The 19,996-nt window shown below is 40.3% G+C and overlaps 1 protein-coding gene across 12 annotated transcripts in view; it reads left to right on the top strand.

Moving 5' to 3' along the window:
- Positions 1–19,996, top strand: part of KCNIP1 (potassium voltage-gated channel interacting protein 1) — a 427,878-nt gene that overhangs the window by 367,904 nt on the left and 39,978 nt on the right. The window contains exon 1 of one of the 12 annotated variants that reach the window (XM_063349042.1): positions 552–740. The exons of 9 other annotated variants lie outside the window; for them this stretch is intronic. In XM_063349042.1, coding sequence (XP_063205112.1) covers positions 632–740 — 109 coding nt within the window. In that variant the 5' untranslated portion in view covers positions 552–631. Of the gene's footprint in view, positions 1–551; positions 741–4,720; positions 4,740–10,898; positions 10,918–19,996 lie in introns of those variants that run through there. 2 more of the 12 variants (XM_063349053.1, XM_063349052.1) reach the window with 2 other exon arrangements.

Below are 19,996 nucleotides of genomic sequence, written 5' to 3'. Positions count from 1 at the left end.
TTAAAAACAATTGCTGTGTAGGTTCTGGGCTCTGTACAGGTATGTAGGAAGTGCATTTATGTATATCCCAGCATGTCGGTGGGGAGAGGAATTAAGAAATGGAAAGACCTTTCCTTTCCTCCCCTATGATGTGCCATATTCTCTTATGCAGCACAGAAGAGGCATTGACAAAAAGCATCTGCATTGGCAGGATTACTGAGAAAATCCCAAATGCAAAAATTGACTGGTATCATGGGTATCTTAAAAAGAAAAAGAAAAAAAAAACGTGTGAGATGTTGCTGAGGTTGGCAACAGAGTGCTAAGTTGTTCAGGGGCAGAGTAAACTCTTGAGAGAATTACCCTGAAGTGAAAGAAAATAAAACCAGAGATTACTGTTAAATGTGGAAATTTCTTGCATGTTTTTAAAAAAAAAAAAAAAAAGGCAAGTGGGGAGGGAAGAGGGAGAACTAGACATAGGGAGAGAGGTTGAGAAAGGGAGGGAGTGTGAGAACGAGAGAGGGGGAGAGGGAAATGTGCTGTACACTTAGCTGAGCAGTAGGAAGAAAAGCCTCAAACAGAGGATTTCTCAGCTTTAGATGTCTGCCAGTTGTTTGCAGGCACACCAGTAGGTATCTGTGTGGTGCCTTAAAGGATGTGGACTAAAGGCGAGTCGGAGGGACTCCAGACTTTAGGGATTGTGGTGGTGGTGTGCTCCTCTCTGAAACTTTTGCACTACCTCGGGCTAATTGACTTGTCAGATGGTAAGAGAACTTCCAAGTTTTCCAGCTCCTGTTTACTTTTGTTTAAATCTGTTTCAGGAAAGCCACTGTAAGTAGCAGATAGGCTGTGGGAAAGAAAGCATTGTCTGTCAGTGCACTGATTGTCTTCATCTTTATTAAGAATCATACAGGCTGCAAAGAGGGAATTATGCTTTATGCTTTATTAAAGACTTTTGTTTGCTTTAGGTATATTGCCATAGCCAGAGAGAATCTGAAGCTGTGATTTTTATTTTTTTTTGCCTTGTATGTTATTTTATCACATTATCTTAATTAATTTTTCTTATTGTTAATTCTTTTTCTGTCTTAAAAATAAATTAGTACCAACCTGGAAAAAGGAGAGTCTCTCTTGGGATAATGGAAGCACAGCTGATAATTAGGTGCATGATTTCATATGGATACCTAAAATAATTTTATTTGTGACATTTGCAGATTAAAGACATGATAGAATGAATGTGAATAAAGCAAAACTTCTCTGTATTTGCTATTCCAGACACTTCAGCAACGTAACCAGAAGTAAAATAACCTAGGGAGAAATATTTCTGTTTTCATGTATTGAACTGGAAGATTTGGTCTCTCTTCGTCTTACCAATGTAATGAACTTTTTTTTTTCTTAAATGTTTTCCTGGCTGAGGAAAGCATATGTGTTTTAACAATTAAGTGAGCTTTGGGGATCATGTTATCTATTCATAAAAGGATGTAGGTATAACTAAATTTTGAATGAAAATAACTTCATGATGAAGGCAATAACATTTTATTATTATTTTTTTTAAAACAAAGGGACCCTCAAGTCACTGAGTGTATTCTTGCTTTGATCATTGACTGTGCCAAGTTTATCTAGCAAAGGAAAAAGCAATGATAACATATTAGCATAAACATTTTATATTGGTATAAACATTCATGTATTATCTTTAAAATATGGGTTAGCTAAGGTTTACAAAAGATTGAACACAAGTAGAGGAAATTTGTATATTAAATATGTTTTACTGGATAATGTTAAAAGCAAGAAAGCAGATGGAATTTTAACCTTGCTACTGTAAAATCAGTGCTGTCACATAATCCTAGAAATCCTCCTGCAGGATTAGGAACAAATATGAAAACCGGCCTAAATAAAAGATTTATTTTATTTAGACTAAGAGGAGATGTAAATTGGCATGTATTTGTCACTACCTGAATGTTGATATTCCTTATTGCAAAATTAATACCATGGGAGCTTTCAGTTTACTCCTGGAATGTCACTGGAGTTCAATTACATGATTGCAAATAAGATATCTGACAAAGACAATTAATTTCAAATAATGGCAAGAGAAGTGCTCACCTTAAAAATAAGCTGTCAAGTCAAATTTTGAGGCAATTTCATTGCTACCTGTTTAACTGCAAGGACATTTTTATACCTTCTTTCCAGATCTAATTGCTGTAATTCCGATGTCTGCTCTTTTCAAAGCAATTGCTTTCCCCAGAAGAGTCTCCCTAGTGTTTCCCCAGCAAAGTCAAATATGTGACAGGTGAGGAAGTTGCCTGTTCAAAGATGAAATGAGCAAAAGTGAGCAAATAGTCCCAACTTGTACTCGCTGAACAGCTCTGCATTTTGTTTGCTGTCATCAGCCAATAATCACTCAATCCACACAAATATAGAAAGATTTAGCGCTCTCTTTTAACACATTATAAGGGAACACTGTCAGAATAACTGTTACACTTAGTTCCTGATTGCTGATGGATTACCTGACAGTGTACAGGAGCATGATATTATAAACCTTTTTTAGCTTTGGATAATTTTTCTTGGAATTACTTTCTTCTGGCTGTAAAACAGTTCACTTGGAGACCAAGATGTGGTATTGGTACTCATTATTTGGTACTCATTAAATTATATAAGCTTGTGTTTTTCCCTTCTGACTCAGTACCTGTGCTAAGAATTACTTATATGTGTAAATAGTAACGCTAATGTAATGCAGGTGGTCATTAATGTCGTGCAGTGCAGATTTCAATCACTTGGAAATCTTTTAAGGTGGCATTAAACTCATTTCTTTGATGTGCTAGGTGGCAGCGATGGGAAAAGTACAGTGGGTGCTTACGTTGCAACATAAATATTTCCAACATCTTTATATGCACTAGAAGTGATCACTGCTTTTTATTTATAAACATATAGAAATTCTATGTACTTTCTCATGGCTGTGTGTAATAACACTAAAATAAGACACTGGAACTGGCTATATTCTTATTCTTTTTTAGAACTAGAATTACTCTGTCTCCTGCAGATGGAACAGGCTTACTTAAGCAGTGGTCCTTTTTCCTGTTTAAAGGGGGGGAGGGAAGAAAAAAAAAAAAAACCAAAAGCAAAACCTGAGTGCTGATTTTTCATTAGTCTAACATAGAAGCAATAATTATGGAGAAGGAAATAGTGTAGAAAGTAATTTGTAAAATGTGAAATTTTAGAATTTGCTGAAGCTGAATGCAGTTTTGCTCTGTTCCACCTTGTCTGCTAGTTACATTCCAGAGGTGAGGTCCTGTTCTTGCTGTCAGTTCATTCATCTGTTTGACTGGAAACAGCTGAAACCAGAGACATTAGTGGCAGTTTTAATCTCCGAGCACAACCTAAAACTGTTAGGCATTTTTTAATAGGAAAGAATTTTTTTCCTGGTTTCTTTTGTTCCACTTGAAGTGCAGGTGGAGCAAGTCTATGTGAAATGATCCATTGAAACTCAGCTGATCAGAACAGCTCTATTAATATCAGATCTTTGCCAGTTGCACTGTTGGCATTTTCTGAATTTTTCATTAAATTGTTCCAATTTGCTTAAAACCAGATGGGGAAGGGGGATATAGTGTCTAGATATAGTTAAGAGGTAAAATTTGCTTAACTGAAAAGTTCTGCAAAGCATGGGGCAATTTTTTTGTGACCCAAATAGATACAGAAATCTTGATAACTTGTTGCTTTATGCTTCTGTCTCACTATTCTGTCTCTTGGGGGTTCGTGTTTGCTGGCCGTGTCCTTGCTGCCATTCTGTGCTTTGACAGAGCTGCCTTGTTAGGGTAGTTCCCAGCTTCTAAGAGCTACACACATCCACAACCGAAAGGGTGGGCTAAAAGCTGAAAATCAGTTTTCTTTAGTGCAACAATGCATCCACAATTATATGTATTACATATCATTTGGGGAAACACCTGGTGAAACCTTGAACTAACTTATGGTTGAAGACCAAAAACCTTTTCTGTAAAGTGAGAGTAAATTCTGGCTATACATTTGTTTTATGAGTGGGCTTTAACTCAACTTCTTTGCACAACATCCATCCATCCTCCAGGTACCCTTGAAGCACTCATAAATCGTATTTCTTCAAGTTAGAGGGATCCAGAGCAAATATGAATTGTGCTTTTGGACTAGTTCAGTATTGATTCAGTAATACCTATGGCAGAGTACAAACCCCTGAAAGTAAGTAGAGTGAAATATACCATCAAGTATATTGTCAAGGATTTAGCTTTTCAATGCAGGAAAGCCTTCTTTCTTTAGTTGGAGTCACTTATTTTATGACAGAAGATTAGAAGCAGATGCTCAAATATTTTTCTTGATTGAATAAATAAATTTACAAATCAGCTATCTCAGATGCTTCAGAGGTTGTTACTGTATGTGTCTGCATGATTGAACAGTATGTCAAAAATATACTGCCAATTGGTAGATTTCAGTTGCCACTGAGAGAAATAGTTTTAATAGGATTGCCAGTGGAGATGGGGTCTTAAAGCCAGTTCCCTGTAACTTCACTAGAAAAAGTGCTTCCAAGTCTTTCTCGGCACATCTGTTTTCACGTGGTGTGTCCAGTACATGATGTAATATGGAGACAGCAGATAAACAATTACCGTTGTAGTAAGTAACCCTTAAAGTAATCCAGACCTTGGAGCTAAAGGCCTGTTCTTTACTTGTCAGCAGCCGAGTTCAAAACAAAACCAGCTGAATCCTGAAGCAGGAACTCTGCCTGAGTTCAGATCCTAAGCTAAGAGGTAAGATTTATAATCTGGTAACTGGTCACCTCCTGTTGTTATTGCTTGTGGTACTGTTGCAAGTGCTGGGGCTGGGAATAGCCTAAGACAATAAAATATTGATTTGATTAATGAGGTACTGTATGGTTTTAGGTAATAGTACGTAAAGATTAAAGCCTCTGAAGAGGAGATCAGCTCTGCACATGGGGCGGACCAGGGTTCCTGCTCTGGCCCCCTGAGCCCGGCTCTACAAAGACATTTATTGCCCAGCTGCTACAGATACTAGCTGACCTGCAGTGAAATGTATATTCTGGCTTGTTCTCATCATTTAGTAAGGTACTGATTAATCCAAATGTGGAATAGGAATATTCTTATATAAAAGCTCTTGTGAGAGCATGTTCTTTCCTCTAGCTTCAGCTGGGAACTTCAAACCCACTTCAGAGAAGGAAAGAGGGGAGAGGTTTGAACAGACTAAAAACTGGAATCCCTTTCTTCTCCAGAGCACCCTGTGAAAGTGCTCAACTATGAGGTAATAGGGACTGAAAATACTGGTTTCAGCCTATTAATGCAGATGGTGCAGAGGCTGTATTAAAGCTGAATTGAGATGTTTCTTTGCATCCTTTCCAGTGATTTCTTTTCTATTATTCTGACCCTTGCACAGATTTTTCTCCGTCCATGGCAGAAATCATGCGTTCTTTCTGCCACCCCAGCCTGTTCAGAGACACAGCTGGTGTGAACCTCTGCCATCAGCCAGGGGTGACTTCAGCCCCCATGAAGCAGCCTGTTGTGTAGGGTGCCGTGCTGGGAGGCGCTTCTGAAGAGCCTCAGTAGTGTCAATGCTGGGACAGGTTGGAGCAGTACATGAATCCAAGAGTCCAGTTCCTTTCCCCTCTATGCCAGTTCCCCCCTTTGCTATATTCATGCAATTACTTTTACTTCATAGGCAAGATAAGAATAACTATTATTCATACTCTTCAAACAGCTCCAATGAGAGGTTTTACAAAAATGCAGTCTATAATTACAGTACATCTTCTCTGAAGCACAGGGTAGCAGGCGCCTGCGCACTGCATCTTCGAGCCCTCAGTTACTCTCACTGTAGGATCCTGTTTCTGTTGGTTTCCTTGATGCAGTTTCTTTTTTGTTCTTTCCCACCAGTATGAATTGCCATTTTTTGGTTAATTAAACGGTGTGTCTGGTGCTAGTGCTGGCTGGATCATGTTGCTTGCACTTTTTTTCAATCCTCAAGTTTTTCTGTGCTGTATTCTGGTGTGGCACATTCCTACCTTGACTTTCAGTCATACTCACTCAGATGAGCTAAGTACAATGCAAATTAAACATTTTTACTTTTAAATACAAGGGAGTGCAAAATAAAATGTTTGTGAAAGTTCCCGAAAATGGCTTCCATTATTTCACATACTTGCCTTCCTGGCAGGGACCTATTTTTATAAGAAAGGCAGGCACCTGTAAAACTTCTAAAGTTAAGGGCCTTAATATTTTAAGGAAAACAATTGTTAGCCTTAAGGATTGTTGAACTGGACTTCTGAAAACTCCAGTTAGTTGTATGATAGAACATAATATGTTTCAATATGCCACTGAAGTGAGAATATTCCCCTACCTCCTCAGGCCATGTTAGCCTTGTAATGGGCCTGCCACTATGATTGAACTTCTATATTTTAAGCACTGCTTTGTGTACAGTTCAATACAAAATCTGAGAGAAAACATGCGTAGTTTGATCTGGGATGGAAATTTTGATGTTTTTATTCTTTGATGAACTTTCCTCTTGTTCTTATATGTGTTATCATCTGCATACGAGGTGGTACACTTCTTTCCTTTTACACACGAAGTCACGTAACTAGTTATGTTACAGGTATCAGTAGCTTTGCCAGGAGGAGTTTTTTGACAAGGACATCCTGGATCATTCCCCGTCTGTGTGAAGAGTTCTGAGGATGCAGTAGCCTTCCCCCTTCCCTCTCAACCCCATCCATTTCCACATCTTGCAGCAGTGTGAGTTTGAATGATTTTAGCCTTCGAGCTGTCCATAAGCTGTGGTGGTGTACGTAAGCAGGCCCGTGTCTTCATGACTCTGTGCAAAGCTGTTATTTTTTTCCTGCTCATGAGAGTGTAGGAAACTGAATCAATTTGGTAGATCGACATTTTGGGCTATGGTTCTTACTGCAACTATTAAATCCCAGCATCTCCACTAGATCTCAGGTTTTTCATAGGATATTGGTCTGAGTGAGTTTACGTGATTATTTACTGTTCATCTGGAAACAGTGAGACCCTGGTTCTGAGATAAGTCAGTAAAAATATATTTTTTTAAAAACCCAAACAAACAACTAACCTGTGGTGGTTTATCAATTTCAGAGCCTCACTTTTTTTTAGCCAGGGATGTATCATGGGAACATTGTGTTCATATGTCCATGTTTGCATAGGTGTACTACACTTTCAAATACTCAGTTCGTTTAGACACATTGTAAGACAAAGTCCCACATTACAAAGGGAAGCAGTCAGAAGATAAATGCCTGAACTATTGCTACTGCTTAGTCTTAATACTTCTGAGCATGGTCTTGCTTCATGAGGGTATTTTTCATGTCCATATAGTAAAACAACATTGCATAATCTATACCCACAAGGGGACAGATCTAGGGTTGTGCAGCCAAGACTAAACTGAGTTCCTGTTTTTTCATATGTTGTCTGCACTCTCCTTGCATAGGGTTTTGTCCATGTAAGTCTGGCGAGCTGCATTGTATGCATTTTTAATCTATTTTGATTTAGCTTTTTTAAAGTTATTCCCACTAATTATTACAGGTTTCCTGTAATGAAATCTCTGAATGTGTAGCGGCACTTCCAGGGTTTCCTCTCTCGTCCAGTTAGATGGCCCCTAGACTTCATTATACAAGCAGCTTCTGAAGATTGGTAGCCTTGATACAGCCTGAGCTGTTGGCTCGCAGTTGGGAGTGAATTTTGTTTGCTGCACGTCATCTTCTGATTTCCCAGGCCTGGTGGCATTTGCTAGTGCTTAAGGAGTCTCTCTAGATTAGCTTCTGACAGCCGCTTCTGATGCGCTGTGGCTTTTCTCTCAGCTTCAGCTCTGTTAAGGAGAGGGAGAGGTTGTGACATTGTGGATTAATTGCAGTCATTCCAATCCCCGAGGAACCTAATTTGAGTCGTTCTTGCCATTGCTGTTTTAGCTCTGAAGCTTTTAGTGTCCGACACTCTTTCAGACAGACAATTCAAGCCTTTTAACTAGAAGGGATTTGTTTTAGCAGCAGAGATTCTGCCTCAACCTTCTGGATCTATGGTGTGATTTAATTAGTAGCTATAATTACTCATGGCTGTGTGTTTACCAGAGCGTATTGCACTACTGCACTGGTTATACTTTGAAGTTTATTATAGTTGCTCTACTACTAACCTTTCTCTTGAAATAGTGGTTTCTTACTCATTTATGTTCACGTTGTAGTAAATCTTCCCATGTTTCACAGCTCTGTCCTGTGTCCTCTTGTGTCTGTGTAAAACTGCCGTGTATGTCTGTACGTGTGCATACCAATTTTTATTTTTCTGGTGCCTTATCAACTTAGTTCTGCTCTTCAGGTCACACTTCCTGGGCTTTCAGATTTAATCTAGATACATACGCTGTTTCTGTCACTGCTGGTTTTGCCTCCTTTTCCACCCTTGCAGAGTTTTGTCGCTCAGCAGCCTTGTAGTGTGACCAGGGTTGCGGAGCTCTCAAACCCAGTGTCTATATGACAGCAGGGTACAGCCCTTCAAGGAGCAAAGCTGTGTTGACTGGCTCTGCTGATCTGAAATTCTACCCTGTCTTTTGCACTTTGCCATGTTAATGTCACTCTGCTTTTTATCAAAAGTTTATAAATATTACTGCTTTACGGAACCTGTGACCAGACCTGTAGTTCTGCTCTTTAGTGTCTCTGCCCCAGGGCAATCCCACCCTCCCAACTTGGTACTAAAACTACTCGTTCTGCTTCCTTGAATTTCTGTGTTCAGGCAAGACTAACAGAAACCATGTGTGTAAAAAAGGCAACACTGAAGTTGCTAGCCAGTCATCTTTCCCAGGTAGATTTTCTTGAACATTTACTTTGTCTTTAGCGTGTAGTCTGGTCCAGAGACTTCCCTGCAAGTGTTGAATGTCTCCTTACTTACTTTGATTAGTGCCTTCCTGCTTAAGCAATCAGGAGCTTGTTTATATTTGATTATTTATTATTAACAGGTAGAATTATCACAGTACCCCTTTTCTAGTGCTATTAATGCTCCCGTTATCTGTCTGTTATTCTAGAGTGGAGAGTTAAGTACTCAGAAGCGGAAAGTGGCAGATTATCATGTCTCCTAAACCGTATCAGCAGATATTGATCTCTATTAAAAATAGTATTAAAGTTATTGCCAAAAACTTTAACCTTTCTACAGACGGAATCATATTTTCCCAATTCCCAAGGGACAGTATTGCACTCTATCTTTTCTAAAAGGAAAGGGAGAGTGAAGCAATAAACTGTGGTACTGATCCTGAATTAGAGACTAGCAGCTTCTTCCTTCCTTATGCAAAGATCTGCTTAGAAAACAGTTAACATTCTGCAGCAATTCAGTAAAAAACATCTTTCTTCAGGGATATTCAATAATGCTGAAACTTTCATGGTTTTTACCTAACAAATTCCTTGAGTGAGACATAACAATTAAGTTACTTAAAAGCATTTTACTTTCCAAATTTGGGGTTAGCATCAGTAGGTACAAGTATCCCACAAGCACCCCATAACTTGCACAGGCACAAAACTGGAAGTCTGTTGGAGGCGTTATACTCACCTGGTCAGAGCCAAAGCTGTAGCTTTTAACTGTTGTTCGGGGTGGGGTGGGTGGGAAGCTGTTATAGGAAAAGTATGTAAATGCTTCATAAAATTATAGGCAAGTATATGTGGAAGGTGAAGAGTTCCCCTAGTCTGTCCTCCTGTCTCAAAGCAGGGTTGTACCTGTCTGTGTCAGCCGACAAACTCATTACGAGTATTATGTTGTCTGCAGTCTACCAATGGACATAGAGAACAGAGGATTTATTTTATCTCTGTACAAGCCTCATAAAGAGTGTTATGTTCTTTCATGTTCCTCTTTACTGGTCTAAATAACTCTAATTCTTTCAGTCTGTCTGTGTTTGTTACGTGGTTTAGCCTCTGATCACTTCCACTGCTCTTACCCGAAGTATCTCTTGTTAATGCATATCTTTCTTGAAGCTGTGACCTAACTGCCACTGAGCACAGCAGAGGGATTATTTCACATGGCTGGCAAAGTGTATTCCTTTTCGTATTTCTGGTGAAGTGCTTGTCATCTTTGCAGCAGCACAAGACCGATCATTTATGTTCAGTTTCTGACCCACAGTAACACGCACATCTCCAGCCCGGCCAGCTGTGTTTGTGTGGTGTATTTGCTTGTTGAAATTGTAATCCTTTGCACTTGTCTTTACTGAATTCCATCTAGTTACCTTCAGGCCTTTTTTCAAATTTGTGAAGGTCTCCCGCCATCCTTTCCAACGTGATGATACCTGTTCTGTTTGATCATCCTGCTTGGTAGCAAACACATTGACCATGAATAGACCCGGGAAAGACTTCAGTGGCGTACTGCGTGATCCTTCCTGTTGTTCTGGTGCCGAACCACTGAGAGCTGCCCTCTGAATTGCTATCCAGCCAGCTTCCATCTACCTCACGGCAGTTTCATAGACCATTCTTTTCCCTGGGTTCCAGAGGAGAATGATATGTGACACAGGGCCAAAAAGTTTTACTCAGACGAAGATGTAATGCATTTGCTGTTTCTCTCCTCTGCATGAGGATGTGCTGTATAAGTTCAGTTTTGTTCTATGGCAATGTTGACAATTCAGTGACCCACGTTTGTAAGTATGCATCACTGGTTGTTCCAGTATTTCCTGAGAACTGAAGACAAAAAAATTATGTGGTCTCGTAATCCTTCCCTCTCCTTTAGCTGTTTGTCTCTTCCAGGACAAACAGAAGTTCCTGTCTTTGGTCTCCCAGTTTCCTGAAGAGACAGTGATCACCAGTCCTGGGAAGCTAGGAAGGAACACAGGATGAGAATATGACGGAAGATGTCTCGCACGGCCTGAGTTTTGCATTGTCTTTTGGAGCTCAAACCACGTGTTTTAGTTAATCAACGTTGTGCCTTCAAGAGAAAGCCCAAGCACAGCAGACTGCATGTAAGCATTTTGGAGGACTGAAAGTATAGAAGTGCCCTCCATGAAATTCTGCAGCATATGGCCAAGAGAAGAAAGGCATGTGTTTTCAGTGGGATAGACAGAGCGCTGGAGGGGAGATAAAAAGCAAGCTACTCTGTGAAATAGAAGTGCTTATTGTGCTTTATCCGTTAGTGTTTGAAGAACTTGGGTGTTGAGCTGACTTAGAAGTTTGTTAATGGTTTGAAAAGTGCAAACCTTTATGATAGTGATGAATCAGCTACATAACCATCTTTATTAGCTATTTTACTAAGCATAACTTCAAAGGGGCCTGCTTGGACCATGGTAGGCATGCAAAAAGAATATACCAATGTACCACAGCAGAACACGTAGATGATAAGCTGTTGTAGGATATTTCTAAAGAGGACGATCTTACGCTTTACCTGTTTTCCAGACCTGCAAGAGAGACTGTGGACTGTAACATGCTGCATCAAATTCACCTTGTGAAATAGCAAGCTACAGGTAGCCGGTCTACTTCAGAAACACAGCATGCGCGAGGCCAGATTTGATGCCATGTGCTGCACTTGTACCTGCGGATCCACATCATACCAAGTTTCAGTGGGGGTAGATGCAGTCAGGGCGTAGACTTTGGTGCATGCAGGGCCTGCAAAGCAGATGTTTGTTTTAAGGAAAAGCTAGTGTGGGTTAAGAAAAATATATGCACACCATTTTCTAAACTGAATGGCAGCATGGTTGAAGATGAGTTTGTCCTTGTGCAGAGCTTATTTCTGAGAGGCTGTCAAAGCTATCCTTAATTTATAACCTGTGGAAGTTGGCTACGAAGTTAGAGCTGCCCCAGTGCTACTGCACTAGGTGTCAGGCTGCTTGGCGGATGTGATAATGTCTGTGATTGATTGGTCTGGATCAAATTGGGTACCCTTGATGAGCCTGGTCTTTTGTTTTCTCACTGTTTATTGTCTCTTCCCCTTCAAGACTTTTCTCTGATGTATTTTGGGATGGAAGAGCAGTTGGATGATGGGGGATTCAGGCAGGATTGTGCATCAGTCCCATGCAGGTTACTTTGTTTAGCAGGGAGAGTGTTTCCAAAACAATGTGATCAAAAAACCCAACCTCCTGAAGGTTAAAGCAGAGATTTTAAATGTAATCTGGAGAGATTTCATTTTCACAGGAAGATTTATTTTTTTTTGGTCTTTCAAATGTATTACAGGAGCAAAGTTGCATAGTGTCAACAGATCTGAAGGATCCAGTCTAAGCTCTAATTGTCCTTATCTACTAATCCTACAGGGGGATAGATACAATCTTCGGTGAAGCACATCTTTGCTGATAAATTTAATTAAAATGTATTGGCAAGTTAGAGACACGAGTTGAAGATGTTTTAAATGAAAAGCTAAGTCTATCTGGATGCTGAGAAGTTTTATTTCCTTGCAGTGAGAGCTTGTCATATTGCAGGGGATTAGAATGGATGTCTGCGTTGTGAGCTGCACCTGAATGCAGCCATCCTTTGACTGGTAAAGGTGATGAGGAAGCGGTGGGCTGTTGCTGGAGTGGATGGAGAGCACCAGTGCAAGGACAAGCTTTCTAAGGAAGCCATCTTGTGATACTAAATGTCCTCTTGCAAAACTCCTTTGGGCATACTTGGCTTTGGAGAAGACTTCAGAATATTTCTGAAGGGGTTGAAATGTCAGCCAGTCTTGTTAGGAAGGAATTCAGACACCTCTCTAGATCCTTCCAGCTCTGTCAGCTACTTCAGATGCCTTCAGGTTTTGCGGCATGTAGACCCTGGCAGGGTGATGTAATTTTTCTCTTCTTTTCAATTGGGCAATTGCTTGTACACCTTAGAGGCTCCTGTAATGATACACTGATCTTATTACGGTGCGTTCTGGAGCTAAGTTAGTGCATGTGCTGATGATACAATGTAGTGTTCTGTCTGCTTTAATATATTTAACGCGGTGACTTCCTCCTGTGCAGCAGGCACTGGAGTAGCACAAGAACTGTGTCACTGAGGGAGTGCTAGAATAGTTTTTATCAAATCTAGAAATCCAAACAAACTAGCAGAATAGATCTGCTCCAGCTATTTATGGTGTTTACCTATGTCCTGGTTTGGGGGAGCATCTGTTGTCTTACCATTGGCCAACCTGGCCCAAATCATGACAACCTACCTTCTAATGGGGCATATAACTTGAAATACTGTCTGATAGGTGAAATTCAGGGTGAGGATAGAAAAGATCTGGATTTTAATCCTGTATGGCCACTGTCCTGCTCGCTGACGTGCCATGAAATCAGTCCCATCAGTAAGGTCTGGGTAATGAAGACTAATTTCTAATGCAACTTTTTGCCTGCTAGAACTGTTCAGGGAATTATTTGTCTGAAGCCAGAATGGAGCTTGCTTTAATTTTCTTCCCATCCTATTCCAGAAGTACAATACTTTGATAATGACTATCAGTTTTGTTGTTTTATTTGTCGCTATTTAAGTTTTCTCAGAGCACTATTTACATGCCTATTTCTTTTCCTTGCATCAACAGTTTTACAGAAGCAACAGTAAAAAATAAAAAGGATCTTATGTGCGCGAGGCGTGCAATGTATAATACTTTTCAGACAGAAGCTCTTAAATTCCGTTGGTGTCAAATATGTTTTTACATTTACACTGAGCTACAAGATGATAATCCAGGCTTTTCTCATGGAATTGAAACATAATAGAGTTTGAGGAAGTGTGGCAGCTGTGCAGGTTGGGTCTATGCAGCACAAAAGGAGCTGCTGTTTGGTTGCAGGTTAAATGTATAAATGATTGAAAATCTTAGTATGTTCTCTGTGTATGATGATGTTAATACAGACTACTTGTGGCTGGGCATGTATATCTGTTCTTCCAGACCTCTCCCCCATTTTTATCTGCTTTCGCTGAAAATTTAATTCATATCCCCACGATTCTGTAATAATTTAAATAATGTATATATATCAGTTAGCTGTCTGGAACATGCTAAAAGACATTCAATTCACTAACCCTGAAATTGTACCTCCTTCAGAATTAAAGCGCTCTGCGATATTAACACCATTATAAACTTCCTAAGGTAGTTAATAGTGTAGAAAAAGGATTCTGTATGCAAGGCTCTGCATTTGTGGACTACAGAACCACTTCGAAATGCAGAGTACACACAGAGGCTTCATCCCTCTTGAATTACACATGCCCTCTCCAGAGTTCTCTCTGTACCTCATAATTCCCATTTTCTGTTGAGAGAGATGTCGGAGAGCATCAGCTGGGGTAGCACTGGTTATAATGGAGCTGTATCTGACAGCGTAGTAAAGTTTGGACAAAGCTATCCAGCTAGTTTATTCTCAAATTCTACAGCTTTCTCAACCATAAACCTGCCCATTGATGCTGAGGTAGAATAAAACAGGATCAGCTCCATAAAATAATCATGAGGGCTGCAAATTGTCAGTGCATCACTGGCCAGAGGGAGTATGTGGGTAAGAGGGAGGTGAACAAACATATATAGTATTGTCTCCAAGTACTCTCCCACCTCAAAAGCTTTCAATCTTAACGATTTCCTGTATCAAAGATGTTATTCTCAACAAGCTTCTCTTTCATTGTTGCAAGAGAAAACAACTCTTTCCTCAAAGAAGAAGCGAGCAGCTTGGCTTGGTCTCCTGAGAGAGAGCAGCAACAAGACACATAATTAGCCTTATAAAAAGCGTAAGTAGTGGTGCAGGTTCTGCCACCTTTGCTTCAAGCGTTGTGAAGATCACAGTGCGCAGCACAAGTTAAGTGGAGCCCAGTGCCGTTTGTCCTATTAGGAGCTGTAGAAGTTGAAAGAACATACAAGTAGCTGACTTAAGCATGAATATATCTTTTTGAATGCTGTTTAATTCAAGTTGTTTAGCATGAAACCTTTTTGTTTAATATGAAATCTTGGAGGAAGGATTTGGCTTAGTTTAATCAAGGTTATGGGATACAGCGGGAGCTAAAGGAAAAGCGCTCTTGTGACACTTCCATCTCTGTGGTTTGCAGTTGTTCTCTGCACTTCCAATGAAATCTCTAGAGCCCATATTTTGCGTTTCATCCTTTTAGATTCTGGGGGAAAAATTCTAACCAAAACAGCCATGAATGATGTTTCCCCCCTTTCCTAGAGACTTATCTAGTATCTTGCTATTGGCAAAATGTTTAACAATTCATATTTGGTACTATGTGATGGGTTTGGGCTATTTCTGTCTGTGTCAGTAAACACATCTAGGCTGCATAGTGGACTAAATACAAATATCTAATTTTCATTATAATAAAGAATTAGGAAATGAAATGTGGTTTATCTTGGATAATGTTAGGATACAGGCTGATTGTGGTGATTAGTGGATGTCATTTGCAACAATCTAAATACAATCCTGCTTGCCACGTAACCATTGTGTTTTGCTGTAGTATCATGCACCAAGATTCATCACAATGCAGTGATGAATTTTTTTCAAGCCCACCTGTACTTTGAACACTGTACTGCCAGCTTTTTCAGCTGGGGTGTTGCTGAAATTCATATTGCAGGGTCCATACTTTATTTTTTAGTTATCTACTATGAACCTGAGCAGTTTTCCATAGGGAAAGAGTGAAGGAGAAAGACTGCTTCAGGAACAAAAATATAAAACCCATGGAGATCCTGTCTAGTGAGTTTTGGTTATTGATTTATAACTCAGCTGCGGATTTAGTTCAGGGTGAAGTTTGGCAGCTTATCTTTCAGTCTTAGAAGGTGATTCTACAGGCGAGTTCAATAATGCAAAGCTCTGCCTAGCTGCTGAGTAGCCAAACAAGAAACCAGCAGTTTGTTGAGTCTGAGTTGTGTCCTATAGTAATAGTGTATTTTGGCTTTTATAAATAAACCGTGACCTGAATTTTATACATTAAAATGGCCAAGATGAATAACCTTGTGCAAGGGTTTCCCTGCTCTTTGAGGCCCCATAGCAGTCTAATCACAGCACGGTACAGGCTGCACAGCAAATCTGCTTGCGGAGCCTGTCTGACAAGGCAATACAAAGGTCTGAGCTTACAGACACCTACCATTCATGATCTTTCTAAAAATCTTTTTAAAATTTTACATAATTCTATATCTGTTGTACTGAGGGCTTTGGATACATATGTATTACTCGCACCAAAGCTTTTTTACCAAATGCTAAAGTTCAGGTGACCAAAGCACCCACAAAACCTAAATACAGCTGGGTATCTAAAAGCAAACGTGTGTGGTGAGAATTTGTAATGCCTTAGTAAATGAAATAGCATCACTGCCCGCCTTAGCTGGGCGAGAGAGATACCCTGCTCTAAGCTATCTTTGTGGTGCAGGTTTGAGTGTACAAGTGACTGTATGGTCTCCCCGTAACTGAATTTCTTGACATGTTTTGTTTCCTCGGTCCTGCCACTGCATTGCAAAGGGAAATTATTCCATTTCTGGGTGTTACTGGAATTATTTTCCTGAGTGAAGCTTTGTGAGCTGGGCTCCTTGTATCTCCAAGGAACAAGTAACTGGGAGGTTAGTTGTGTTTAAAGACATCACCTGTGTGATGACCAGCAAAAGTCTCTAAACTAAGAATAAAAAAATCTGCCATCGAGGAAGAAATCCTCATCCTCCAATACTAACATATGCGGAGAAGAAAATGCTCCTTCCGGGAATACATCTTAAATGCAAAGACGAGAGAAAAAAAACTTGTCTTTTGTTTTTATATGAGAATTTAGCAGAAAGAACAGGTAATATTTTGTGATTTCCCAAAAAATCTTTCTTTTTTCTCTTGTTTCTACCCCCTTCTTTTTTGTATTGTTAAGTGATATTATGAGGCTCTTTAAACCAGTTTCATTAGAGTTAATTCCCCCTCTCCTCAGGCAGCTGCAGCTTTATGTACCAAATTTTTATTATACCCAGAAGCTTTCTGCCTGTTAATAAATAATGGTGGTAAATTTTTATATGAAATAAATGTGGTTTCTCATTGCAGCAGAAAGGAAAATAAGTTTGGGGGGGGGGGGTTTGTTTTTTTTTTTTGTTGTTTTTTGTCCGTGCATCTTTAAATTATAGAAACTAAATAGTGTGAAAACAGCATTCATTTTATAAAGACACGGCCAGGTTAAAAAAATAAAGTTCTTTGACATATGCCATTAATGATAACTTAGATCATTATTACTCAAAAGGTGTTTGGAATCTTGTAAAAAGATATTTTTTTTTTAATCATTCTTAGTACAGTCTGTAAAGAGCAATCTGTGCTTTCTGTTCTCGTTCCTGAAGTGAGTTCCTGGAGCAGTATCAGCCTTCGCAGTGCCCCTGAGTGAACAGTCCCAAAGCGACATGTGCGGCCGCGGCAGGAGATCTACCTTTATCTGCAGTAGGAGGGAGGGAAGGGAAGGGAAGGAGGCATTAAGGCAGGAGGAACAAGAAGTGTGTGACCTGAGGCTGATAATTTGAACTCTCTAGGAATCTACCTGGGTTTTGAGGATGCATCCCTGTACTGGCCCCAGGGCGGTCTTTGAGACAGCTTTGCTCTGGTGGGATGTTAAAACTTGCTCATCCTTGTCACTGATTTGCCAAGTTATCATGGACACATTGTTATTATTAAGTCTTAATAAGAGAGTTGTGGTCCAGCTTCTTGCATTGTTACTGAACTGCTTGTCACTGACATGAAGCATCACTTGTCTAAATACTAACCCGCCTGTGTTTGCCTGATTGTCTGCTTGTTTTCAAAAACTTGCAAGGACCGCAAGAGGGCTACTCTAACATGCCATGTTTTGAAATCCAGAATAATTTCACTTGGCTTCAATAAATTTACAGTTGTAGGGGGAGACATTTCTTTTGTCTGAAGAACATCCTTGAGAATTTCAGGGTACGGCTGCTTTTCTTGAAGAAAATGAGTTAGAGAAGCTCATAATTGGAAAGGCATAGCTATTTAAATAGTCAATATAAATGGAACATAATTAACATTACCTTAATCCCTCTCCCATGGTTCTTAAATCTACACATGGGAACCTCGAATTGAGGATGCATGTCTAAATGTATCTTAATTAAGTCCTAATTAATTTAACTACTTAAACAGTTAATCCTTTCTCTCTTAAAATGAGATTTCACAGTGTGGAAAGAGTAAAACGTTTCATTTGTCCATGTTATGTCCACTACGCCTCCTGACTGCAGTGCTGTAACGGTCCATGATCCCACCCAGCAGCACGACTGGGAAGCGAAGCAGCCACTGGTGGTGCCCACAGGCAATGAGGGGCCGTGGCTGTACCCACAGCACTGACCTGAGCTTCCTGTGGGTCTGTTGCAGTGCCATGCACATCCATCTGCTGCTCTGCACGAGTACTTGTCTGACCGTGGGTGGGGGTTTTTTAGGCACAAATAGTAGAGGAGAAAGGTGAAGCTGCCAGACCTGTCCCTGAGGCCAGGAGAGGCGGGTGCCCTATCCCCACACCTCTGGGCTGCTGTGGCTGCCCCAGGGCAGGAGGGTGGGCTCCCAACTGCTGGCGCAGGGCTGGCAGCACACGCTGACTCCAGCTGCAGAGGCTCCCTTTATGCGTCTTTGAATGTGCAAAGCTCTAACTCTCCATTTTTCTGTTATTCTGGGATTAGGCCAAAGCTTTATTAAATTTCTTGTAGATGATTAAAAGGGGAATTGACATTACAGGATGAAATCTGAAGCATTCAGAAAGGGAAATTTTCCTTCTTTATTCTTCATGTGATCCAGTTAAAATACTTCAAGCTAAATGTTTCTTCCTCCCTAAAAGAAATCAGGGGGCGCACCTGTACAGACAGGTCAGGCCTCCCTAGGTAGATCCTAGACCAGAAGTTCCCATCAGCACATGGGTTGTGGGTCTTGGTTACCTCTTCCCTTTGTCGGTGGTCCTGTGGCATCCTGATGTCAGAGCCCAGGGCAAAAGGGAAAGTGCCAAAGGGCTCATGGACACAAGCAGCTCTGTATTTGAGATGCTCTTGGGCTAATACTGGGATGAACTTACCCATGATGGCGTGTCCATCTAAACCTGTTTCTTTTGCCTCTTGGTGTGTTAGAATTTTGGTGGTACAGAATAGATCAGAGTTGCTCAGCAAATATTGATGACATTTCAGACAAAATATCCCAATTTAATGCTGGTCATGTTTGCAGTGTGTTTTTAATTCCTTTTTTAAAAACTGTTCTTAGCAATGCTCTCCTGTCTTCTCACTCATTTGTGGACTACTATGTGACATTCCTAAAGCAGAATGGAAGAATCAGAATTATGAAACCTAATATATTAAAATGTTTTCGTGGCTTTTTTAAAATCGAGTCACTGGTAAGAGCTGATGAGCGCACATGTGAGCAGCATTTGCTCTGGTGACTGGTTTCCAAATCTTGCTCTTATTGCCAGCCATTTCCCAGTACTCATGGGCACTGTATCTCCTCATCCTGGTTGCACATCTGTGTTGCTAAATGAAAGTAATCAGACTCAGCATGAAAATTTAATAAGCTGCATTCTGGCATTGGTCATATCCTCAATTGTGTATTTGTTTTCTGCCTGCAGAAGTCCTCAGACATTGTCAACCAGAACAGCTCCAGTGTTTACAAGCACTGAAGTTTATTAGCCTCAAATCACTCTCTGTTGGTGGTATTCTGAAAATAGACCAGATCTCTGAGTTTGCCAGTATTTTTAGGGGGGTTGATCAAAGCCAGGCCACAGCCTGGGAAGCCATAAGCCACATGGCTGTCCCCTTCCAGTCTGAAAATTACTATGTTTCAGAAGCAGAAGGATCCTTAGATGAATTAGTGGAGTTTAAAGCTCCTAATTTCAGGACAGTATAGTTTTAAATAATTACGTGTTTTGACTTCATGACGACTCGGGGAGTGCGTAGTTGGTTGCACATACATCCTAAGCAGGGTGTGTCGCAGTGTTGAGCCTTGTAGCAGTCCCTGTTGCCCCTCCAGGAGAAGCAGAATAAAGAGAGAGAAGAATGGGAGCAAGCATTGTGTGTGTCCCATTAACCTCTTGCCGCAGGAACAAATTTTTAAGGTTCACAGCAGCACTAGCTGGGCTAAACTTTGGAAATTACTAAGCTATTGTCTGTATCCTGAAACTTTCCCATTGTTTGCTGGGGTTTCAGCTCCT

The sequence above is a fragment of the Chroicocephalus ridibundus genome, chromosome 11 (genome assembly GCF_963924245.1).
Source record: "Chroicocephalus ridibundus chromosome 11, bChrRid1.1, whole genome shotgun sequence".
Taxonomy (NCBI): Eukaryota; Metazoa; Chordata; class Aves; order Charadriiformes; family Laridae; genus Chroicocephalus; species Chroicocephalus ridibundus.
The sequence above is the reverse complement of the archived record's forward strand: the minus strand, read 5'-3'. Positions and strand labels throughout refer to the sequence as shown.